The sequence below is a fragment of the Typopeltis vanoorti genome, chromosome 11 (assembly GCF_054136105.1).
Source record: "Typopeltis vanoorti isolate ZY-2024b chromosome 11, IOZ_Tvanoo_1.0, whole genome shotgun sequence".
Classification (NCBI taxonomy): domain Eukaryota; kingdom Metazoa; phylum Arthropoda; class Arachnida; order Uropygi; family Thelyphonidae; genus Typopeltis; species Typopeltis vanoorti.
In genome coordinates, this window is record NC_143559.1 from 71,266,421 (window position 1) to 71,293,488 (window position 27,068).

General features: G+C 35.3%; 1 protein-coding gene across 2 annotated transcripts in view; it reads left to right on the plus strand.

The window, feature by feature from the left end:
• The first annotated feature begins 713 nt into the window (after window positions 1-713).
• The window catches only part of LOC150101718 (uncharacterized), a 75,702-nt gene continuing 49,347 nt past the window's right edge, over window positions 714-27,068 (plus strand). For both annotated transcript variants that reach the window (XM_090399989.1, XM_090399988.1), the window contains exons 1-3: window positions 714-1,192; window positions 14,539-14,589; window positions 22,419-22,877. In XM_090399989.1, the coding sequence (XP_090256115.1) occupies window positions 872-1,192; window positions 14,539-14,589; window positions 22,419-22,877 (831 nt within the window). In that variant the 5' untranslated portion in view covers window positions 714-871. The remainder of the gene's footprint in view (window positions 1,193-14,538; window positions 14,590-22,418; window positions 22,878-27,068) is intronic.

Consider the following 27,068-nt stretch of genomic DNA (forward strand, 5'->3'; position numbering starts at 1 on the left):
GCCGCACGAAGGAAGTCTTGGTTTCGAGTCTAGTCGGCGACTAGAGGAAATTTTTCTAAGCCTTTTTTCGACCGGTTCCCGAGTTAGTCGATCTCTGGCATGGGCAAGCAGGTTTTTCCTCCCGGAAACTCGGGTTTTTCGTCCTGTAAACTCAAGAAAATCGACCGTAGAACCCACATTATTTCAGACATTAAATATATTGTGTTAGGGTTAGGGACCACGAGATGGCGGCACATTTGAGCCGTCTCTCTTCACTGCGTACCGCTTAATTAGTGATAGCCTTGGGCCATCTGTCTCTGATTGGGTACCAGTGGAGATTGAACTGCCCACTCAGTCTCCATAAGTTAGATAGGGCTAAAATGGCCTCGCCTACTCCCATATATACGGGAATAAAAAGGCGTTAGCTGATTTTTTTTTTTTTTTTACTTTCTCACTCTTCACTCTGACTCCTTTCCAGCAGTCATTTCATATTCTCTCTTGTACTGTATTTATTCATTTATTTGAAATTCTTTATGTATATTAAATTATTTAAGTATATTAAATTATTTAAGTATTTTCATAAATTTTAAATGCTTTTTCATGAATTTTCTAAAATGTTTGAGCTTGCACTTTTATTTAGTTAATTGGCTTCAGGTTTATTTATTATTTTTAAACATGTGATTTTATTTGTAGGATGTCGCTGCTAGCTTTTATTATGTACGCATGGAGATCAGTAAGCTTCTCTTGGCGTGCTTGGCGATAGTTTTTTTCTGTGTCTCTAATTGGGATTTATTGGCTATGTTTCGATCTTTTTACTACGTTCATGTTTCGAGAAATGCCCTATTTTCATGATGAGACGATTCATATTTTCTTATTTTGAAATTGTTTTGTGATGCTTGGTGTCTACTTCGCGATGGATTCGCCTACAGTTCGTGAAAAATTCGATGCATATTTTGCTACTTTAAACTCGACATCCAGTCGCATTATGGCTGATATTACTTCTGTTCGTCAAAAGCATGAAACGTTATGGAAGAATTTGTCGTGTGGTGAGCAGGCAAACTTCCTTTGGCGCTCCTTAGTGCATCCGGAGATCGAAAATAAGTACGGAACTCATCTTTCTTTGAATTCAGATATCGACTATTTTCCTGTTCTGCGAATTAATTCAGGAGAGAAAATTGTGGTGGACGAAGATACAAGTGGTGGAAAGCCTTTCGTACGTAAAAGTTTTATAGTAGTATACATGAACGCTCAGAATAATGAATAAAAAATATGCAGTCGCTCACCCTGAAAGTCGTCTCACTCGCTGCTTGATTGTTTTCCTTTAGATTATATTATACATTGTTACAGTATTTTAAGTATTGCTATACAAACATCGCACCTAGGTTTGTTCTATAATACAAGAAATAATGCAGAATGTTGTACGATATCAATGAAAAGTTGATAATTGTGTGTAGTCTCTTCTCGAGATGAGACCACACACTAAATTTAAGTCGTTCATCTGTAGACTGCGGAAATTTCTTAAAGCATAAAATTAATAGTTCATTGTTTTCTGACATTATTAATGATGATTTATGATCCCTTAGTCCACGTTGAGCAAGTAGAACATTTCGACATCTTGGATAAGATGGTGAATCGAAAAAGGGGAGACTATATTGAGGAATGACAACTTGGGATTTTCCATTATGAAAAAGAAAGTCTCAATGCGAAATGTCTGAATTAAATTCGAAGTATTGTAGAACAAATTAGAAATGAGTACAAAAATGAAAATTGATTGCAAAAATGAAATGAGCAAGAAGATTTTGAATGTGCATGACGAGAGATAATTCTACTTCATAGAATTGAAGAAAAGTACCCTAGATCTTACTGCAGATGTGGAAAAATATCTATCTTAAAAGGTTCACTAAGAAAATATTAGAAGAGTATTAAGAAAAATCAGTTACTGTGGTTGAGTGGGAAGGAAAAAGCTGTACATCAGTGCAGTGAACAAGAAAAGACTGGAGTTTGCATGGAAGTACATGTGCAAGGATATTTCATTTTGAAAAAAAAAAAAAAAATTACTGAAAAGAGTAAATTTAATATACAAGGATCAGGTGGGAAGGTAATGGTTTGGAGAAAACCGAAAAAGAATTGAAAGTTGTGATAAAGCATGTGATGGTCTGGATTGCATGGTGGCATCAGGTCTTGGGAATTGACATTTTATTGATATCAATATGGATATATCTAAATATTCTTAAGAAAAATGTTAAAATGCCAGAATTTGGGATTCCAGATACATTCCATTTCTATTAAGACAACGATCCAAAGCAGAAGGCTGCCCTTGTGAAGGAATGGCTACTGTACAGGGCTGGTCCGAGAGTATCTGATGCCCCTAGGCAAAGAAAATTTAGGTGCCCCTGTACATTGTCTCTCTATATATATTTTGTCATACTCATACAAGCACACATACACCTACACATGTGGATATTTATAAAAATAATATCATTATGAACATTAAAAAATTTATTAATCAAAACCAATACATTTGCAAAATCTGGTGCCCCTAGGCGATTGCCTAGGTTTGCCTAATGATAAAACTGGCCCTGCTATTGTATACACATCTAAATCAAAAAATTAGAATAATCAAAGAAAATGTGTTGAATGATTTGCAATTCTAATTTATTGCATACAAAATAATTATTACCAAATATGAATTAGCATCATCTAAATCTATATACTTTGTAGATTATATAACCATGTAAACACATAAAAATGTAATATAAATTATAAGAAAATCATTATTTGAAAACATTCACAAAATTAGAATAATTTTTATTGCATTTCAAAATATTAGAATATTCCAAATTTTTCTGATTGGTTTTGAGGAGAGCATAGAAATAGCACATATTTCAGTACCTGAAGGACTGATTCATTTGTGCTTGGATTTCAGTTAATCATTTGCTAAACATCGGTCAATGAGTGACATATTGGAAGCTAAGAAGTTTTGCTTGGTATCTCTACACAAAGAAGGCCAAACTCAACAGTTTATAGCTAAGGAATTGAAATATTCTCAAGCAAGCATGAGTAGAGTATTGAGACAGTATTCTAATAAATGGAGTTTTCAAAATAATCACTGCATTAGCAGTTGAAAGGTAATAACTACATCAAAAGATGAGAGAAGATCGAAGAATATTGTGAAATAAAACCACTTCTGAAATGTAAGGTATTTTCACAGGAGATGGAAAGAACTAGGTGTGAATGTGTATAAATATATGACATTAAGATGACTTCAGAAATTGGTCTTTAAATCATGTGTGCCTGAGACAAAGCCACTTATGACTTCCAAGCAAAAGGCAGCTAGAGTGTGATAGTTTAAGCATAGGCTGTTGTGGGGTCAAGAGGACTAGAAAAAGGTGCTTTTTAGAGAATAAAGTATGTTTTGTGTGTCCCATGGTCATCAAGATATATGTGTTTGGCATCTTAAGCAAGAAGCATTTGATAAAGAATGCATGGACGTTCAGTGAAATTTGCAACCTCTCATGGTATGGGCTTATATGACCACAGAGCGTCTAGATAGGCTTTGTATTGTGCATGAAAGAATCATTTCCAAAGTGTACCAAGAAATTCTTGAGCACTTTATTTACCAGCATTGGAAGATTTATGTGATGGTAATTTCTTTTTACAGCAAGATTCAGTTCCAAGACCACTACTAGATGACTCAAAGAAAAGCAAATCAGTGTAATTCCTTGGCCAGCAAACTCACCAGATTTAAATCCCATTGAGAATTTTTGGGGAATTATGGTGAAACGTCTTCAAGAAGTTGCTCCAAGAGACCAAAATGAACTTGTTTCTTTTCTGCAGACCATTTGGGCATGTTTTGATAAAAAAGACTGAATTGCCTAGTAATTAATATACCCAACCATTTACGAACAGTCATAAAAGCTAAGGGGGATGCAACAAAGTACTAATTATCATGTTGTTCCCCTTTGACTGTAATTTTTGTGTATTTATTTTTGCATTATTCTCATATTTTGAACCACATTAAAAATTATTCTAATTTTGTGAATGTTTCCAAATAACAGTTTTCTTATAATTTATATTGCATTTGTATGTGTTTACATGGTTATATAATCTACAAAGTACGTAGATTTAGATGATGTTAATTCATATTTGGTAATAATTATTTTGTATGCAAAAAATTAGAATCGCAAATCATTCAACACACTTTCTTTGATTATTCTAATTTTTTGATTTGGAGGTGTAATTGCCCAAAAGTGATAGAAATATCCTCACAGTAGTTGCATATTAATCCTATTTAAAATGTGTCGCATGAATTCGAAAACTTGATTCAGCAGCATCACATTTCAAACAAGGAAGAATTAAAGCAAGCACTAACACAAAGTGGGTATTCTAATAACAGTATTATTAGAATACACAGAAACTAACATCTTACCATAGTCATTCATTCTTTTACTTGTCACATATTGAACGAACTCACTAAGATTTTTTTGGATTTATTGGTTAATTTCTACTCATACTGCACTTTTGCTGTCTTTACTAAGTATCTTCCTGGCCTGCTCTTTTTACTTTTCGTGCAACTGATTATTACCAACATTCAGTTGAGTGGCAACACTCAATGAAGTATCTCATCCTGAAACTTGTACCTCATACTATACCGTTTCAAGCCACTGCCACTATTATCCCATTGTATCTCAACTTTCTGTGAACATAATTCTCCTACTGTCATCAGCAACACCTCCTCCCCCTTCCTATCCTCACAAAAACATCATATCCTTCCATTTCTATTCCTGTTAGGATAGAAATTGAAACATCTAACCATTTCACTTATTTCAGTTATTTGCAGGTGAATAAGCTCAGTCATCGTAACAATTTCACATTCCTTATTTCTGATATTCCTGGCATTCATACATAAGCACAGCATTTCTTGGTTGCATAAGTAATACTTATGCCACCCTTTATCCATGACTTCCTCACCTGCTTCTGTCTGTCTGCTCACTTTGCCCATTGTGCCACATATGTTCCCTGACTCCACTACTTCCTTGCATCCCAGGCCATCCCATAACTGTCTTGACACTTTGCATTCATATATGCATTCATTACTGCTTTCAGAATCCATTCTTCTTACACTGTCTCCATTTCCCTGTCCAACTGACATTCCTGTTCTTATCTCTTACACTACTCTTATCTCCATTCACTGTCACTTCAGTTTCACTTGTTACACTCTTTCAATCAATTACATCACCCCTGACTTCCTCTGATACTTTGATTGCATCACTCATTTCACTTTTTCCCAGCAGCAGCAGCCTTTCTCAACTTAAAAACAAATTTGGTCGCATTACATTATTAGAAATCTAAGAGACCATAATTTTGAAACTTCAACAAGACTCCTTCACTGTAAATAGAGAGCATCAGTTAGGATTGCAGGAACCAACCTTTTACAGTCAGTCTGTGTTTGCCTTCCTGCTAGTGTGTCCATGTACTTTGTATATTTCTTTGTGCTTATGAAGATGCCTTGGTGACCAAGATGAAAAGCTTACCAAAAAAGCTTGAAAAGATGACCAAGCTTAGTAATCTAATTAGCTAAATAAATTTAGTTATTTATTTCTTAGTAATTTTAATACAATATTGAACATTATGCATCATCTCCAACATTCAAAATTTGTCCATTTATATTTTTCAAAACAAGGAGCACACACATAAGGTGATATTTGGAGCACATTTGGAACACACATCTTCCTTTTCCTTCTCTGTCTCTCTTTTATTTTGTACACTGTCTGAGAATTAAGCTGTTATGTGCAAGGAAACAAAGAACTTTTTTTAATACTTGTCAAAGCCTTATACCTTTGTATTTGGTGGAGATTTTTTTCTTGCAAAAGTGCACTTGAGAATATGAGCTCGGCAAGGACACCATTTTTAAACTGCTTGAGATAACTCTTGAAATAACTTGAGATAACATGGCGAGGTCTGGTGTATCACATCATGATCATCTGTGGATGTCCAGTGAACATATAGATAGATAGATAGAGATAACTCTAGCTTAGCAGTGAAAATGTTAGAAACATCAGCTTTGTCCAGTTTATGAGTATTTACTATTACATACATACTCCAACATATATAAATTCAAATTTATCCAAATTGTCCTGAGGGTGCTATGAAAATTTACTCAGAAAATACTATTGTTGCTGTTGGTGGGCTGTAGATGTGTGTAGTTCAGTATATGAGACATTGAGTTGGGTGTAGTCGGAGGATTAAGTAGTAGTGGAGTGCCCTCCCATGATGTGATATCTCCGGGGAGTTCTTGGAGGTGTTGCATGATAGTAATAATAATAAAAAAATTAGGGTTATAAAAGTTTTTCTTAACATGCCTACATTATTTGCATGCTAGCCGATTTTGCAAAATTGAAGCCCATGCAGGGCATAACTGTGCCTGTCTTAGTCTCACTTTGTTTACTATTACACGTGGACATGCTGTTCATTTGTATACTTTAATAATTTTTAGTGTTTCCATGTGCTGTGGGATGGTGCAGTTATGACTTGGAAAAAAAAAAAAAAAAAAAAAAACCTGCATAAACACACCAAAATTGATTTAGAGAGAAAATGAAAATTGTAAAGAAATGGAAATGGACATATGAATGTGAACAAAGCCATGGGATGTGATCTTGATTTCACACCATCAACAGGGAATACAGTTATGAAGTTGCTGCCCATATGAAAGGATCTACTTCTTTAAAGTAAACAGTATTAATAATAACAACAACAAAAAAGCATTCTAGTGCTATTTTTGACATGAAAAAATTGTTGGTTATTATGGAGGATTGAACAGGCCAATTTTTTTTCCTGTTTTTTTTATTATTTTTTTTATTTTTTTTTATATATACTATTTATACCATATCATATTACTTTGCATGAATAATTGAAATCTAATTTGTATGTGCATCTTGTCAATGAAGCTGATAGAAATAAACTCTGAAACATTTTAATGCACTACTGTAACATGCAAACAATAGTTTATGATTAACATCCCCCATTAACATTTATGGAGATGGTTTAAATCCAGCTTATTTAAAATTTGTGTTATGTAAAGGTTTGCAGAATGTAACTGTTATGAAGTCGTGGCTTATCTACCATATTTTTACTATGCAGTGTTAATGCTTGTTAGAGCCTCCTTTGATATTAGAATCAAGTAATTATTAATGAAGAAACTTCAAATCTAATATTAACATTAGACCTGCAGATTATATACTTTAGGAAATATATATGAGGAGATACTGGTCTAAAAGATAGCAGTAGAAGAAATGAATAAGAGGAAGAAAAATTTATTCTTTGAGTTTGAACTCGCAGAATACATATATTTTTAAGGATGAATTTGTAAAGGATTTATTTTATTTTTTTAAATCATTCATATGCAAGAGGCTGCTAAACCTATAGCAAATCAGTGCTATATGGATGGAGATCAAGAAAAAGTAAATCTCTTGAAAACCTGGAGGTTGTAATATTTGGGGAATACTTCATGTGAGAAACCTGTTTTAGAAAACAGATGCAGATAAAAGAAAAGTGAATTGAAGTGACAGGTTTAGTGGATTAGCAGCTCAACTGCTAATCTATGTGTTAGGCTACTGCTACTTGTGTTACTGTAAGTTTAGCAGAAATGGTGGAAGTGATAGATTCTAGTTCTGCTTAACAATGCTTGTTGAAATATCTGTAGATAAGACAATGTGGAAACTAACCATTAGTGAAACAGTGGCTGGAGAGTCTTTGTGAAAGGGGAGGTGTTAGCTGAATGACTACAATTTTCTGGAAAGCAGGAATTTTTAGAGATGTTTTTGGTGTGTTACCTCATATGTAAGAATAGTATTCTAATCTTTCAACATTAGACATCTCTAATGTTCAAAGATTTGATGAGAGATTTCCATTTATTGCTTAGTGTCAGTCCTTGGTTTTTATTTGGTGATCCTTGCAAATGGATGACTGCAACAGATTCTTCTAATTAATAGCTGACAGGTTCTAACCAACTGCATGGTTGGTATTAGAAGTCTGTCTTAACCAGATCTGTCTTTTCTTTTGTGGTCAACATCTGCAACATGTTCCTTTTTTTCTTACTTCAAATCCATGGCTTGTCTATCCTATAAAGGCCAAACCACACGAGCACAGAATTCTATATACTCTTGGGTATTTATAGAAAGGTGTGCTATCTTTAGGAGCACACCTTTCTACAAATTGGTTTTTAAATTGGTTTAAAAATTACTTTGATGTTATAATCTTTGTTAAAAGAGATGCTATTTTAATTGATAAACTTTCAATATATGGTATTGTGATGGAGTCTCTGTATTGGATATTTTGGTTATTGGGAATTGAAGGGTTTGAAAATGAAATCCTATCAACTGTTTTCTTGAAATAGCCATTGAAAACAAAGAAATTAGAGTTTGGAACCTTTCAACTCTGCTTTATTTAGAAGAGAACTTTTATTCCAGACTTCTGAAGAAATTTGTTGCAGTCATCCATTCGCAAGGATCACTGAATAAAAACCAAGGCCTGACACAGAATACTTACATTCCACCACTAAAAAGAAATGCAAACAAAAATCACCAATATCAATAAAATTTTCACCATTGACACATCATTATATGCAATACAATCTAAACACGTCCCTGAAATTGATGAAGCCCATCATTGATTTCAAAGATATTGAAACCAAATTATGTTGTTCCAAATCTCTAGTGATAAGAAAGCACCTATTGGGATGCTGTAAACACAAAAAGACCCCTATCTAATTTCTCCCTCCTGGCAGTTATGCAGAATAAATTACAATCTATTAATCTCAAAATCAAACTCCCTGTTAGTCTCAAACCAACTAAACTTTCTTAATATGTATAACCATATGACAGCTCTTAGTCAGTTTTGCACTGTTGTCATCTGATGATTCTCATGAAATGGCCAGCACTGCTTGAGTGATCTTTGCTTTTTGCAGTGGTGCTTTGCTTGATTTGTACCACTCCATGGATTCCCCCCCCCCCCTATTGGAAAGAGGATCATAATAAAGGACCATGGTTTCATCTCTGGTGACAATAGATTCCAGCACTTCTCTCCGATTTCCTTGGCAAAGCTCTAAAAACTTGCAGGAACAGGTCACACGTTGCTCCTGAATTGAAGAGAGAAGTCAGGGCACCCACCTTGCACTGACCTTTGTCATGTGAAGCTTCTCATGAATGATGCGAAAGATGGTTGTTAAAAAAATTTATAGAAAGACCCAACCTTGCTGAGATTTCTTTGAGCTTCAGCTGTCTGTCATTGAGCATTTCCTCCTCAACAAGAGAGACATTTTCCTCAGTCACTTCCACAGGCTGACCATCACGAGGATCATCTTCGATGCTCTTCTTAGGCGAAACTATTTAGCCCGTTCCTTCATGGTGGAATATGAAGGTAATGCTTTCTCATAAACACCATCCAATCACTGTTTGATGGCACTTGGAGAAAGCCCTTCTTTGGTGAAAAACTTCATCACAGCATGATACTCAATTTTTAACATTACCGCCACTTAGCTTGCCACCTGTTAGTCAAATGAGTACCTCTAATTGAAAGACACTGGTAGAGAGAGAGCTGGAACTGGCGCACTAAAGTCCCCATAGATGGTGCTATCTGTCGTGCACAGTGTTTTAAAATTGCCATGAATTTTGTATGTTCAGGCTAGAAAGTTCTGTTACCTACCTCATATTTCACTAGTTTTTGTTCCTTTTTGGGTTTTAAATTTTAGTTTTTCAAAACATTATTTTTAAAATTTGTAGACCATATTATTCATAATTTTCCTTGTTTACTGGCCATCTTATTTATGCATCATTATCAACACTATTCTGTTACTGCATGTTCTCAGCACAATCAAGTTTTACTCCAATTTTTGTTGTCAACCTTTTTCTCATCATCAAATTCCTGACATATAGCCTCATGGTGGGGGATGCACAGGATCTTATGATAGTACTACATGAAAAGTGATATTATTACAAACTTCCTATCAACAATTTTCCCCCAGATTAGCCAGTTATCTATAAACATTCCAACATTATAAGATCTTATATCTGTGTCTTCTAAGACACTTTTTGCTGTATCAATCCATCTACATCTTGGTCTTCCTCTGGTCTTTTTCCTGCCATTGTGGCAAAGAAACTTGTTTAGGTAATATTTCCTCTTCCATTCTGTTTAAGTGGCCATACCACCTGAGATTAGCTCTGCTAACACGTTCCTTAATGCTAACGATGTCAGTTCTTTCCTAATATCCTCAATTTTAATGCGATACTGCCATTGATGCCATTTGTTCCTTTCACTAATCTTTCTCAGAACTCTCATATCACATTTTATTTCTAACCTAGCTCTCAGACCCATAAGTTAAAATTAGTTTGAACACTGACTTGTATACAGCTAATTTAGTGTTTTGACTAATTTCTTTCTTATTCCATATAAATTTATTCAGCTGACTTCCTACTATGCCAGCTTTACTAATTTTGTTGCTATTTCCATACTTAATTTACCATCTTCACTAAAAATTGTGCCTAAGTAGCTGAAATGTTTTACTTGTTCTATAGGTTCTCCATTCACAATGCAGTTGATATTTTTAATGTTTCTGCCTATTTTCATTGTCTTTGTCTTTTTAATGCTGACCTTCATACCATATCTGTTACAACAGTTATTCACTTTAGTCAGGGAATCTTTCAGACTTGCAGTGGATTTATTTAGAAGTATAACATTATTTGCATAAAGCAAAGAACTGAGATTAGCATCTCCACTTTTGATGTAAGGTTTAATACTGCTTTCCTTCATAATGTGATCCATATAGATGATATAACAGTGGAGATAATTTACACCCTTGTCGCACACCTGCCTTAACATCAAACCATCTTCCTGTACCTCCTTCAATTCTAACTGCTGATTTACAACTACTCAAATAGAGAATATGTATTGCTTGATATAATGTTCCATTACAACATATGACTGTTAGGTATTTTGAATAGCTTTCCTCTTGGCACCTTGTCATATGCCTTTTCTATATCTACAAATCTTAAATACAGATCCTTGTTATATTCCCATGATTTCTCAACTATTTGTCTTAAAGTGAAAATCTGATCATAATGTGAACAACAATCTCAATCTCTTGTTGTTCTCTAAGTTTCTCCTCCACAATTTTTCTTAGCCATTTCTCAAGAATACTTGTATAAATCTTACCAGGAACACTCAGAAGAGAAAGTTGCCTGTATTCTCACATTCAGCTTTATTATTATCATCATCATTAAGAGGGACCTTCAGGGAGTCAGGGACTCATTGAGGGAGGCCACATACTACATGCACCAGTTACTTATTCTTGAAGTCATTCACACTGCTTGTACTCATAATGTCCAATGGCAATCCATTCCAATCACGCACCACCCTATGAGAGAAAAATCTAGTCCTCATCCCTTCCTTAGTGGCATTCATTCTCGGCTTCCAAGGATGCCCTTTTGTTCTTTCCCCACCCTCCATAAATTGAAATATTTCATCATTTGAAATACTGTATGACCCCTTCAGAAGTTTGTAACTCTAACTCATATCACCCCCTCTTTCTCCTGTTTGCTAGTGTCTGCAGTCTACAAATTCTCAGCCTGTCTTCATAATCAGTATTCCACAATCCTGATATCATTTTTAACACATTTCTTTACACACTCTCTCTCCAGTACATCAGAATCACAATGGAAACCAGGACACCAGACCTGTGCATAGTCCAAGTGAGTTCTTATCAATTCCTTATAAAGAGGCAAAATGACATCCTTATCTTTACATGTGAACATTCGTTGCAGCATTATAATTATCTTTTGAGTTGTATTTGCAATCTTTACTAGATATCTAACCTCATCAGTTTCTTCAAGTATAATCCCATGAATATAATATGACATTATGTTTTTAATTGTGTTATTAATATGACTTTACATTTACTGATATTGAACTGACATCCATTTTCCCATGCCCACAATTCCAGTGTATTCAAATCATTCTGCAAGTACTGCATATCAGCAGCATTCCTGATTACCCTGCGTAATCAGGAATACTGTTTGTGTTATCAGCAAATAGTTGTATGTCGCTTGCGAAATCATTCTCAATATCGTTAATGTACAGATTGAATAACAGTGGATCAAGCACTGATGCTTGTGGTACACCACTAGTTACCTTAAATCTTACAGACTCACATCCTTTATATACCACTTTTTGATATCTGTCAGTCAGCCATCTTATCTATGCTAATATTCTACAGGGTGTTCGGGATAAATTTGACATATTTATAATTAATTATATTTTTCCGTAAGTTACATGTATTAACACACACTTCTCTTCATTTAAAAATTTGGACCCTTCTTCATTCATATACAAGATGTCAGAAAGGATGGATAGCTGGAACCCACCTGAATCATGGAAGAGAATAACTTGTATCATGATGATTTGTGCCCGCCATCAAAATAAGGATATTACGACTGCTGCCCAATGCTCCCTGAATACAGTAAAAACAATCAGGCATGAACTAGAGACTTGCAATGGTGACTACGAGGATGTAGCAAGAAGAAAGATCCCTAGCAGACGATCTGATTGCGTTCGTACAGCAGAATTCCTCGCAAATCTGCAGGAACAGGTGTTGAAGAACCCTGGCATTGGAATTCGGGCTTTGTTCGTGGAGTTGCTAACTGTAGTCAAGCCCTGGATAACAAGGGTAGCCAATGGTAGGCCGTATGTATGGCAGCAGGATTCGGCCCCTTGCCACACCTCTGGGAAAAGTCAAAAATGGTTGTCTGAAAATTTCTACGACTTCACCAGTCCAAATGTTTGGCCTCCAAACTCCCCAAACCTTAACCCCATGAATTATTTTGTATGGGGCGCAGTTGAAAAAGACACCAATCGCACTTCCAGTAATACAAAAGCCCAGTTAATGGATAAAATTAAAACAGTTTTTGCGGCCCTTCCCAGGGAGACTGTAGCATCAGCTTGTTCGAGGTTCCGAAGCAGAATTGAAGCTGTGATCGATGCTAATGGTGGTTATTTTGAGTAAATCTTGTTGATAGTATTGTAATTAACTCTGCCTGTAATGTTTTTTTGTCAATTCATTAAATTTAATAGATACAAAGAAGATTTTCTTTTTCCTTACGAAACTGTCAAATTTATCCCGAACACCCTGTATAACCCAAACCCATATTCTCCAATTTATGCAATACTCTACCATACTGTATTCTGTCAAAAGCCTTAGCAAAATCCAAAAGTATCATGGTGTAGTCATTCTCCTTGTCTAGTTCAATGGTAACATTATTATAGAATGTGAGCAAGTTGCTAAAACATGACCTTCCATTAGTAAACTCATGCTGTTCATTGCAAAGTAGAGATTCACTGTCAACTCATTTCTGAATGGGTTGACAGTGAATCTCTACCCTAACCAGTTTTTCCAAAATCTTTACCACCACTCCTGAGATAGAAATTGGTCGATAGTTGGATACATCAGTCTTTGCACCACCCTTGTGCAATGGAATTACCATACATTCTTTTCATTCCAGAACATCGAAGATTCCTGCAGAATCTTCCCTGTTCTGAGACTCATATTAAACATCCTGGTCAAAGGAATAGCCAGTTCAGCTCAACACTCTTTAAGCACATGTGCGGATATCCCATCAGTCCCAATTGCTGAATTCTTATTCAGTTTGTGCAACAGCTCTAATATCTTGTCCTCATATCTTGTCCATATTTTTTTGCATATCTGGTCTAATGTCATCTACTCCAGCTGCTTTTCCACATTTCAGGTTTGTGATAGCTTTTTCCACTTCAAGTACAGATGTATATTCAAGATGGCATTCCTGTTGAGTGTTTGTCATCCTCACTTCTGAAAATATACAACCAGCTATGTCTTTTTAAATTACTCTTCAATATTAAATTTTTAAATTAGTCTTTTAACTTAGCCTCTGTTTTGGAGATGCAGGATAGCTCCACTATTTTTATATTATTGTACATCACGAGCGACACGAAACCTTACCTTCAAAAACTCCACATATAAGGTTAGATATTTTCTAAATCCAAATTCAGTATTATGTGTAGTGCTAGAACTGCAGATATGAGAGTAAACAAAGTATTATTAGTAAAGGTAAACAAGAAGTACAAGTAGTAAAAATTGAAATTCAGTTTTTTGTGATCAACAACATGTATAAAATTTGGATTTGGGCTCATCAATTTTAAATAGTCATAACAAATTAAAGGATTTACTGAGTGAGTCTGGGTACTCAAACCCAAAAAAACCCCAGAAGGCAAGAAGTAGCTTCTTTGGGTACCATTTTTTTCCTTTGCCTTGTGTACCAGTAAGGCTTGTCTTTGTGTTTAATATGAAGCCAAAATTTTGGTCTCATATTATATTGTTTTGTCATGTGATATTGCTAATTTGCTCATTCTCTCTCTCTCTCTCTCTCTCTCTCTTTCTTTCTCTAATCTCGAATAATTAAATATACTACATATATATTTATTATGAATAAGTTATTATAATGATTAACACCTGATTTTGTGCTTATTATTGTTTAGGGCTGCTCATGGAGAGATGAGCATTCTGCTCCATTTTCTTGGGAGACACAGGTGAATAGTTTCAATTTAATAAGGAAATTATTGACTTATATATATATATATATATATAATGTAGCAGTTGATTATGATTAATTTAGCAACCAGTTAATGATTTGCAGGTCTAGATATTAAATGTTTGGAATTACCTAGCATATAGAAATTTATTATTATTATTTCATGACACCTCCAAGGAGTCCAAAGACTCATCAAGGGAGGACACCAACTCTACAACTTTCTGTCTCCACCATTTCCATCCCTCACCATCATCTACACCAACAGCATCTACTGCTAGCCACCACTAGTATTTTTGTCTATAAATTGCATGTGTCCTGAAGGCCGATTTTTCTGTATGTGGGATGAAAAATCCCTGCTGCCTCCATATGAGATCGGCTTCAATTGAAAAAAAAACCCATATAAAGATTCCTTCCATCATGATGAGAATCGATCTTAGGCCTTTTCCAGTCAAAGGGCACCGTGCCGTTGTTTTTCCAGTTGTGCTATGGAGGCGCTCAATTATTTATTTAACGTATGGGTAAAAATACAAGAAATCAATGAGCAAAACTATATTCAGATTGACAGTTCAGTTAACCATTCGATGGCACTAACTTGGAATATATGCAAGCTCCTAAATCCTCTAGGAAAGGAGTGTGTGAGACAGTCATCAGTAATATGATGCATAGTCTGCACAACACATACACATATGCAAAAGGCTGATTGTGAAATTCCCCACAGATGCAATAAGTGGGCATAGCAGCCTTCATTCTAGAGTCTTCTTTACCAGTCTTGGGAATCATAATCTGGTATTTCCACAAGCCAGATGGGAAATTTGGAGATGGAGAGATATCTTGATGTATAGGAAGGTTTATGTTATTTCTGATTTTATTTCTTTGATGGTAGCTTCTCTTCTGAAGCATGGAGGAGTAATGTGGGAAAGAACAGGCAACCATGTGAGAAAAGTAGATCTTAAGGTAACAGAAATGGTTCTCATTGTTATGTTGAGTTGTGTGTCCATGAGAGTTGTGTGGTGACTTTGGCTCCAAACTGGTGAGCAATACTCTGCCACTGGAAAGACCAGAGCCAGGGTTGCTATTCTAAGAGTCAAGGCATTACAACCTCAAGTTGCACCTTTAAGCTTGTTTATGATGTTGTTCCTGCAGATATCCCAGACCGGTTTCGACTTTTATTGAGGTCTCATCAGTGGGAGCCAGAATCAGATATATAATTCATAGCATAACCAAGTGAAAAAAACTTCCATCAACTATCTCTAATCCAGAGAATTTTAATAATAAGGTGTGACACCTTTTGGCAACTCATATATGGAAATATGACTTCTGCATTACTTCCACCTTGGTATCACCATCTCTGGGTCTGGCTCCCACTGATGAGACCTCAGTAAAGGTCGAAACCAGTCTTGGTAGTGACCCTTCCTTAATGCATAGCATTATATACATGTCTGCAAGGAGATGTGCTTTGCATTATGGGATACTAAGGTAAGTGATGTAAGTCATACCACCTTTGCCACGAGTTGCCCCAGTCCTGAAATTACTTCAGGTGCAAACTTTGTTTGCTTACACTTGGATAAAGGATTAAATCAAATACATAATTCGTAGCATAATCAAGTGAAATTTGACTTGGTTATGCTACGTAAAAAACGTAGCATAACCAAGTAAAAAACTTCTACCACATAGTTCTTTAATAGCATTCATCATTTCATGCTACAACTACAAGCTGTCTCATGAGCTTTTCATAATTGTTTGCCTTGTACTTCCACATATATCCTTTCTTCACAGAAGTCCTCACATACCTGGGAACCACCCAGGTATGTGACATCACATCCTCTGTTACGTGCTGCCTTAGGCTCGAGAAATTTGTTTTCTTTACTTCAGGATACTATCTCTTCATCCCAACCTATATTGCCATAATTAAAATTACCCCATAATGATCATCGTTTTCCTGTTTGCTTGATTAATTGCTTATACATTTCATTGTCAGTATCCTCCACATTTAGTAGATATATAGCAACATCTTATTGATTATTTCATTCTATTTGCCTCTACCTCATACCATACTGACTCAAAACCATTGCCAACATTTCCCCTCCCCTTGCATTTCTATTATGGGTATAACTCCTTTTCTATCATCGTCAGCACTTCATCTTTTTAACTTTTCTATCTTCATGAAAAACATTATCCTTCCATCTCTTCCTAACAGGATGCCATCTTCATCCAACTATGTCTCACATATTCCAACAATTTTTGGGAGAACAAATTCAAGTTAATATAACTATTTCATTCTCCTCATTTCTGATGCCTCTAGTCATATACAAACATAAGTGTTCATTTTTGCAATATAAAAAGTTTTGCTGATACCACTTATTAAATGCGACTTCTCCATGCCTTCCCTGAGCCATTCCTCTCTCATTGCCCATCCCAGAATCTTCTTCAAACCCAGCTGCTCCTATTACTTTCTTGCTTTTTGAGCACCAACCTTTCTCGTGCTGTTTCCTTTCTCCCACCATAACTCCCTTCCCTGTTTCCTTGTCTGTCTTGCACACTTGTTCTCCCATTCTCTACACTCATGCTACTCATCACTCCATTCATAAGCACCACTTAATTCCCTACTTTCTTACTCTTCTGCTCAGATCCATTTTTTATGCTAGTTACTTGGTTGTTGGTGAAGGTATGAAATAAAGTGTAAACTGTGTGATTAAAATTTTCTTAACTGTAGTCATTACTATTGTGCTGTAGTTTTTGTAGTCTCTTATATGCCGGGTTGATATATAAAAAGCTTTGTCAGCATTTAGGAAAAGATAATGAAATAGAGAGACAAATTAGTGAAAGTATTAATACAATTTCAGGTGATATATTTTTATTAAAATTATTATTATATATTATATGCAGATATGAAAGTAAATATAATCATGGAAAATTTCCTGAAACACCAGCTGTAAAGAAAAAAAAAATAATGCCTTTTGGAATGAATGCATTCTTCAGTCCTGTGTGATTTGCATAGTGTTGGAATAGTGAATGAAAAACAGTAATAGTTTACCTCAGAGTATTGATTTGGTGCAGTTGAAACAAACTATCAATACCTTTTTTGAATTTGTTCTAGTTCTTGTAACTCCAAGAAACTACTTTTTGTATATCATTCAGGAATTAAGTTAACTCAGTGTTAAGGCCCTTTAGGCTGTTCAGCGTTATAAACAATTGATTGTCTTTTAATTGCATGTTCTTCTGGCTTGCTGGTTTGTCCGTTTTGTGGTATGAAAAATTCAAGTTTCCTAGAGCAAAACCCTGCTGGCTCTGTCTGAGACCAGCTAGCTCATCTTCATGTGAAAATTCCTTATAATGGTTCCTCACATATATAGACAGGACTCAAACCCAGGTATTTCCATCCAGAAAGCATCATCAATGCCAACTGAGTTAGTTAAGGCAATATAGCTTGATGACATATTGCTGCAATATGCTTGCATAACAAGAACCTGGCCAAAGGGGAATGGTACTGAAAGAATGGAAGTAGGATAACATTGTTCTCCTTAACAAAGGGGACGATGGAACTGAGTCTTCAAATTACAGACTTGTTTTTATATCAACCCAAAAGTGAGCTGGGATCTAGGATTGGATTGATAACAGGGATTCTCTATAGAAATCATCATACATTTCTTAAAGAAGAATTGTGTTATAGTAGTTTATTTATGTATTGCCATGTGACTGGTTGATATTTAAATTAGACAGATGAGATTGGATAATAAATTGGTGAGTTGGATAAGAGATTAGTTATCCGATAGATATATCAGCAGGTTGTGTAAGGGAGCAGTATCCCAGACAGAGAGAGAGAGGAGAAAAAGGGAGGTTGATTGGACAGAAGTTATATCTATTAACCTGTGAGCCTCCATAGTCATATACAGTCATATACTCAGTCAGTAATGGTTAGTTTAGTTGGAAAAACCTGGGTTTGAATCTTTTCTAACATAAGATGAGTTTTGCTGGTCTCATATGGAGGTGGCAGATTTTCTTCCCAGAAACCTGAATTTTTCATCGAAAACAGGCAAATTGACCAAAAGAACACAAAAGTGAACAGACATAATATGTTGGCTTCAATTGCCTTAGCTGCTTTGGCCATTCCAAGTTATTTGTTATTATAAATAACTCTAACCTAATCAGAAGGCAGGTATACAGGAGGCAGGTTTTCTACATTTAGTGCTTTTTTCCAAGTTAGATTTGTTTATTGCTATTTTGATATTGTTGTATGCTTCAATGTAGGTTGATAGTAAAATTTTTATCTTGAAGATGGTTGTTGGACTGAAATTTTGAATGGAGTGGAGAAATGAAAGCCTTTATTTCTCCATCAAAGATCATTTTTATAACTCAGTCAGTGTGTTTGATTACGAAAGAGGAAACAGTAGTCTGACCTTTGCAAGGCAGATTAGAAGTCTTGAAAGTTGTCCCGTTTGATGCATTGTAATTGCTGAAAATTGATGAGAGTAGTTAAGGGTATTTTCATCGACAGGAAACTTGCATAACATTATGGTCTGAGTTACCAAGAGGAGAGTTAACCTCTGTGGTATGCTGGGAGAAAAAACTGGTTAAAATAAAAGATAGTGTTAGCAGAAAGGATTGTTTCCAGTTTTGGTTGGTAGATGACTTGAATAGAGTGCTGATTTATTTGTAATATTTATTGCAAATAAATCAGCATTTTTCCAGCTTGGTCATTGGAATTGGATTTGTGGGCATTAAACTTAGTCACTAATCTAACATCCTTTTTGACCAATACAACAAAGTCATTAATCAAAAGGTCATTATCATTCCTAATATGTATACTCATTGGGGATGCTCAGGATTTTGTATCAGTACTACATGATTAAGTTTATATTATTATCATCAATTTGCCACCAAATTAATCTGTCGCTTGTCAGGACTCCAGTATTGCCAGATCTCATATTTCTATCTTTTAGGACACTTCTGACTGTATCAGTCCACCAAAATCTTGGTTTGCCTCTGAGTCTTTTTCCTGCCAGCCTGGTATCAGACATGTTTCTAACCTTTCCTTTTGCATTCTGTTTAAGTGGCCAAGCCACCTTAGATTAGCTCTCCTCACACATATTGAATGCTAACAGTGTTAATTTTCTGCCTAATATCTTCATTTTTCTTATGATTTTGTTGTTGATGTCATCTGTTTCCTTCCTTCCTCCTGCCATTTTTTTCTCGCCACTCTCATAGTTGTTTCTAGTCTTTTTTCACTGTTCTCTGATGAGAACCAACAGCTATCAGACCAGTGAAGTACTAATGAAAAATTAATATACAGGCTCCTGGGCAGAGTGTGTGTCTTTAAGTAATATAAACCAAAACTACTCCAATGCTTGTATAATAGAGGGTAATGACTTCACATCAATTGCTTTAGTAAGGGTGTATGTTTGCATTATGGGATACCAAGGCAATTGACGTGAAGTCATTAGCCTCTATATACACCATCAGAGTTGTTTTTGTATATACTAGGCTACTTGTATATAGAGGCTAATGACTTCACATTAGTTGTCTTAGTAACGGTGTGTGCTTTGACTTATGTGATACTAAGGCAATTGATGTGAAGTCATTAACCTCTGTATACATTTAGCCCAGTCATGAAGATACTTCACATGCAAACTTTGTCTGTTTACATTTGGATAAAGGATTAAACCAAGAATATAATTTCTTGATATCTTTAATTTATAGTATAATTAAGTGAAAAAACTTTCAACAGTCAACCATTTTCATCCATTAACATGATCTTCCCTGATCATTCTTTCTTCTGCTTGTCATATATTGATTTTTCTTGGACTAATTGGCCAATTTTTGCTCAGACAGTGCTTTTTGCCTTCCTTAACAACTGAGTTATTTCCTTGGCCTGCCTTCTCATGCAATTGATTACTATGCTTTTTTGTACTTCTCTATAAAGCTTTCTTTTTTCCAGCTTGCATGCTTAATCTCTTCATTCATCCATTTTATTCCTACCTTATTTAGCCTTTTCGCTTTCTGAATACACTCAGACACTGCTACTATTAAACAGCTCTTGGTCACTGCCCAAGCAGCATCTGTTTTCTTTCTCTCCAACTCCTCTTTCCATGTTATAGCTCTCAGTTGTCCTCTAAGTTTTTCATAATCACCAGCCTTGTAGTGCCATATCCTTTCTTCACAGTTCTCATGTGACTAGCTACAACTTCATGGTCACTCTTGCCAAATGGTAGAAGAATGAACATCACATCTGGTGATTTTGATTTGATGTGGATCAGATCTAAAATTCATCCTTCACATGCTCTCTTATATATTACTTAAGATAGTTGTCACTCAAGAAATTTGTGTTCCTTATTCTTAGATTCTATTTTTTTTTCAATTAACATTACCATAATTAAAATAATCCATAATAATTAGGATTGAGGACATGTGAACTTTTCATAAATACTAGGTTTTTGAAGATTTTCTTTCTCTCCAAACTTTAACGGGTTATTGGTGGGAGGAAAAGAGCTACTTGAGCTGTAAAAACATATGTACAGTTTGAGTTCATATAATTTAAAACCGATAATTTTAATCTCGTGATTATAAAAATATGATTTTCACAACTTTCAGTTCTTTGGAATTGAATTGAAATGGCATTGTTAGTGACCATCATTGACACAGAAATATTTTTGAAAGAACATAAGACATACATTCAAATATATTTAAATGCATATTTGATGGTATTCATTGCTTTGTGTGAAATCACCACCCTTATGTCTTAAACGTTTGAAAAAACACCATGTTTGATCATTAGAGCAGGGTTTTTGGATTATTTTGCCTTGCTCTACCCACAGTACTAACGTACTATAGGTTTACAGCCTTTCTGGATGGGATTCACATAACACACACACACACATGTACACACAGAGTCAAGATGATAACATTTATATTGTTATTTATAGTTAATGTTTATATTTATACATTTTAAAACAGCATATAATCTGAATCTTTTAGTATGTCTGTATGTTGTTATCTTGTAAAGTTATAAATGTTTTGAAAGTTCTTTCCATTTTAATTTGAAAGGTAAAAGAGATTGTATAGCTTTGAATTAATACTGGATTATCAGATTTTTTAAAAAAATGTTTAATATCAAGTTTGTTCTTTCAATATTTGCCCTAGCGTTAACACATTTTATTCAAAACTTGCCATATACAGTATGGCACAAAAAAAAAAAAAAAAAACAGTATTGAATAAATACAACGATATATGTTATGAAGTAAAGAGATATATGGTTACACATGATGATATGTACATCCACAACTATTCGTGGAATCTTGGTCGAATAAAGCATTACCGATGGTAGATTATGCTTCAAATGGGCACCTTCAAGACTCTTTTCGTAGTGCATGCAAAGGTTCTCTGTCATCTTGGAGAATCAGGGTTGACATCTGCTTGACATATCGTGTAATTTTATCCCTTTAGTTTATCAAGGTTTTCAAGCTGGTCATAGTAGAATACCCATTCCTTCAACATACCCCAAACATGTCGTAGGCTTGGATCACTTGCTCTACCAACTCCATATGAATGAAAATACTGCTCAACAATAAAATGTCTTTTCTTCCAATGTAAATATCATTACTACAGCTAAATGTAATGGCATAGACTCTACGCATGCTCTTCTATTAACGTGCATGCAGTCGAGCAGCATATCTCATAGCATGTGTGTACTGAAGAGGATGTTGAAGTTCAGTACTTTTTTTTCTTTTTTTTTGTTCCATACCATATATATATATATATGGTATGGAATATATATATATATATTTTTTTTTTTTTTTTTTTCTATATGCATTTTCATTCTCTTAACTTTAGAGCCAACTAGATTTGAAATTTGGCGGTCTTTATGAAGAAATTGATAATGATACATTAGATGTACATATAACTGAAGAGGTCCAAAAAGGAAATGAAAGTGAAGAAGATACATCAGAAGTTATTTCAGAAGTTCTACCTCCTGCTGTCGCATCTGTTGTAGCTGCTTCTACCACTGTCTTAAATGATGAGCCAGTATATAAAAATGTGGCCCCAAAGATGAAGACGACTACTACTGCAGCTGTTGTTACAACCACCACCACTACCACCACCACCACCATCACCACCACCACCACCACTACTACTGCTACTACTGATAATTTACCTAAACAGAATTCTGAGCAGCAACCACATCACATACAACAGAGAGTCATCAAAAAGAAAGGCCCTGGTCGTGTTGTTGATATTGAAGATAATTTGAGTCAGTTGTCTTTTAAAGTAGACCTTCAGAGTCCAGAACAGGTAGGTGTACATATTTTAATAAGGTCTACTGTAAGAAAATGTAGTGAGGATAACTGCCCTTTAGACCATTGTTCAAGGAACTAAGGTTCTAACTTCTGTCCTTTCTATCTCTTTCTTTCTCATATTTAAAAACTTTCACAGCTTATACATGTAACAAAAAATATAGAATATTATTAAAAATTCCAGTATTTCATCCAGCGTTATGTGGACATCATCAGAGAGCAGATCATTAACTATGTTTAAAACATGAATCGCAATAATGAGTCATAAAGTATATGCATACTAGCTCATGTCTTGGTTGCAGCTGAAGTATATAATTATACTATTAAAATTGTTCCTTTGAACAAGGAACAATTATAAAAGTATCATACATAAAAAAAAAATTAAATAATTATTAAAAAAATTACACTTTACTGCATTAATTTATTATATTTATTCTTTTTTTATAAGTCCGCGCGGTTAGCCTAGTGGCTATGCGCTTCGCAACCATATGCCTGGGGAAGGAGTGTCCTAGGTTCGATTCCCGTCGGTGACGTGAGGAGCTGAAGGATCTTCCTCGGCCATAGCCAAGTTAGCCAGTCTTGGGCATGGACAGCAGGGTTTTTTCCTCAGTTTATTCTGGGGTTTTTCATCCCGCAAAGCAGGCAAACTGGCCTTGAGAACTCAACACTACAGGCCATAGGATACACCGGGGCATAAGGCTGACCACCTTATCCTGTAAACAGATTGAGGTCCAATGATCAATGGACCCTCGACACCGCAAGGTAAAAGAGGGTATAAAGAAGATGAATGATGAATGAATTATTTTATAAGTATGCAAGATAGACTGAGTTATTTAAACATAAGTAAAACGTTATATTTCCTTAAATTATACATATTGTTGGTATGGCACTTATGCGTGGCAGAACAATGGTGACCAAAATGTCTTTGTGTTGGGTGAGCTAAATTTGTGTGATTTTGGGCAGTGTAAAATTCGTTAGATGCATTCATCGCAGAAGTTAAAAGATTTGTGGAAGTTGTGCAAAACTGGTGCGTGTGTGTGTGTGTGCGCAATAAATGCTTTGAAAGTGAACGTGGAGAGAACAGATTACATGATAATAGAGCAGAGTGCATTGATACAAAACTGTAAAATGTAAATGGCAGTGATAATACTGAAAGTGCAGTAGCACAAGTTCAGGAGAAAATAGAAGACCTGAATAAAAAAATTGTGCACTTGCATGTAGTCCTTCACAGGACAAGGTATGAGGTTGAAAGGCTGCTCTCCACTTTCCCCTTGTCAGCAGCTGCCTGTTCTCAGATTCCACTGTGTATGATTCCTCCAGCCCTCATCCTGTAAGCATCTTTTCTCCATCACTCTCACAGTAGTACCTTTTCATGTAGCCCTTGGCTACACGGCTAATAATTTTCAATGGCTATCATTCTTCTGTCATTCTCTCTCTCTCTCTCTCTCTCTTTTTATGTTGGGCCCAATACACGAGAGGTTGGTAGATCAACCTGTAGTACATTAGCACTATGTATGGTGCTATGGACATGTCCATACCATTTCAAAGCACGTGCTTCTATCCTCACCATAATAGACTGTTCAACTTTCATCTCTGTTCAAATATATGCATTTCTCAGATGATCCATATAGGTCCCCTCTCATACTTCATCTGAAGTAATCCATTTCCACAACGTTTGCTTCTCTCCTCTGGCTGTTGGTGAGTGTCCAACACTCACATCCATAGGTCATTATACTCTATATAATCACATGATGCAGCATCTTCTTACTTTTCCTCGAGACCTTATGACTCCATGAGATACCATTCATGGTTCTAATAGCCGCTCATGTCTGTCCTGTTCAAAATGCTATGTCCACTTCACACTGGCCAGACTTGTCCATCATGGAGCTAAGATATTTGAAGGTATCCACTGATTTTATAGTTCTCACCTCTAGCTCAAGATCTATTGCACTATTATCACCTCCTGCTACTAGGTACAGGGTTTTTAACAAATTAACTTTCAGGCTCTAACTTTCATATGTATTCAACAATTTTCTCATCTGGTATTCTACATCCTTCTTGTCTTGTGTTAGAATTATGTGAACATCAGTGAAAAGAAGAGAATGTAGGACTTGATCTCCTATGGGTACATCCATTTAATTGTCTGTTCCAATCCTCCAAGCCTCATCCAAGTAGATCTTAAACACTGTTAGTGACATACAACATCCCTGGTATATCCTCTGCACCATTTCTGATATTCCTTCATCTAGTCTTGCTCTCTTCAATACCTGCCACTTCTTTGGGCTAGTATCATAAGCTTTCTCCAGATCTACAAAAATTAATTAATTAATTAATTATTAAAATTAATTAATAAAAATTAATTAAATAATTTTTGGGTCGTTGCCCTTATGAATGGATGATATACAGCAAGTTCTACTCATAAGGGATATCCTGACTTGCAGTAAGGACCTGTAATACTTTACTACCACACTTGAACATCTCTATTACTATTCCACCAGGACCAGCCACCTTTCCATTTTTTTGATGCTTGAATAGCCTGCCTCACCTCTTCCAATGTCACTTCAAATGTTCTTTCTCCCAACAGTAGCATCTTGTCTTTTTGATATTCCACACTGAGAAACACTGCTCTGAGGAGACCAACTCCTTTCTCTCTTTCCTAGTCTATGTAGGGTTACTTGTTCCTGCAGTTTAGTCCACTATTGCCAGACTACAGATCAGTCAACATATGCTTGAAAAAAAATAATCAATAAAAAAATGCATCTGTAATCACAAACATAAAAAAAATTTGCAATTTGACTACAACACTCAGGTCTAGTGGACAATGCATACCCCCCCCGGGGGGGGAATATGCGAAAGGTGTTTAGGGGGTATGTGGCAATTTTCAGCTATGCATCATTATCACATGGAATCATTATATTTCTCAACAAATAGTGCAATTAGAGACAACTGGGATAAAAACAGCACTGACTAATGAATCACATCTCCCCTCTAACAAAAACTGCTGTATAGAGTCCAGCAAAACCATATGTTGCCGGTGCAACATATGGTTTTGCTTGACACCAACCACCCCGTCTTGAACGTGTTAAAACTAAGAAATATAAAGTGAACGTGTTTCAGATAGTATGGAATTTGGTTGAAGAGAATTAGCATTTCAACTCAACTGTTGAAATGCTAATTTGTCTTTGGTTCATGCGATCTTTGTTAATACTGCACCAATCATATGCACTTCTTCATAGCTGCTCTATGTATCCCAAGTCTTGCAAATTATTGGTAATTTTTGTTTGACATAATGGAGAAGAAGATGAAGTTATTTGGGTAGTGACTTTGTTGATGCACACAAGGAAACTGTTCTCGATGCCTAAATTAGTGATAGTGAGTAGTAATTGTAATTCTTGGTAAGTCACACCATTTGCAGTTTTTTTTTTTTCTGTAAACTTTAGTTTCTGAAAATCCCCAGATATATTTCGCACCACGATTTTTTAGCTTTAATTTTGGGAAAAAAGTGCGAGTTATATTCGGGTAAATATGGTAATTTTTTTTTTAGCTTTCAAATTAAGTGTGGATCATTGAATTGATAAAACCCACAAAAGAGAGCAATATAGCAAATACAAGTAGCTGTAAGCAACAAGAAAACGTTGATATTGCATCTGGATCAAATGAAATTGATAAGGGTGTGTCATCTGACATCTCTAGAAAACCAACTAGGAAGAAGATGAAAAATCTTCATAAGTATGATATGAATTGCTGTACTTGAAATGTGGATTTTCATGGGCGTGAAATGAAGAGGAACCTATTCCAAATTTTGTTCTATTAAAAATAAATCATATTTTTTGTTTACATGAACATATAAATTCAAATAAAATAGAAATTTACTATGAAATATACTTTATTTATTTATTATTATTTTGATAAGGGGGTACTTGGTAATAATGAAAATTTAAGAAGGGGTTAAGAACACTGCCTTAGAGGAATGAATCAGGGTAGCCAGTTTCATGCGGGTGAAACTGGCTACCCTGTCAGTACAGAGATTAATTTTTTTTTTTTTTTTTTTTTTTTTTTTTTTTTTTTTTTTTTTTAAATTCTGGCTGGTTTTTTTTTTCTGATGTATCCTGGATATAGGGAATAGTGATTACATTACTATGATTGTTATATAGAAAAGGTTAAGGATTAAGTATTTTGATAATTCTGT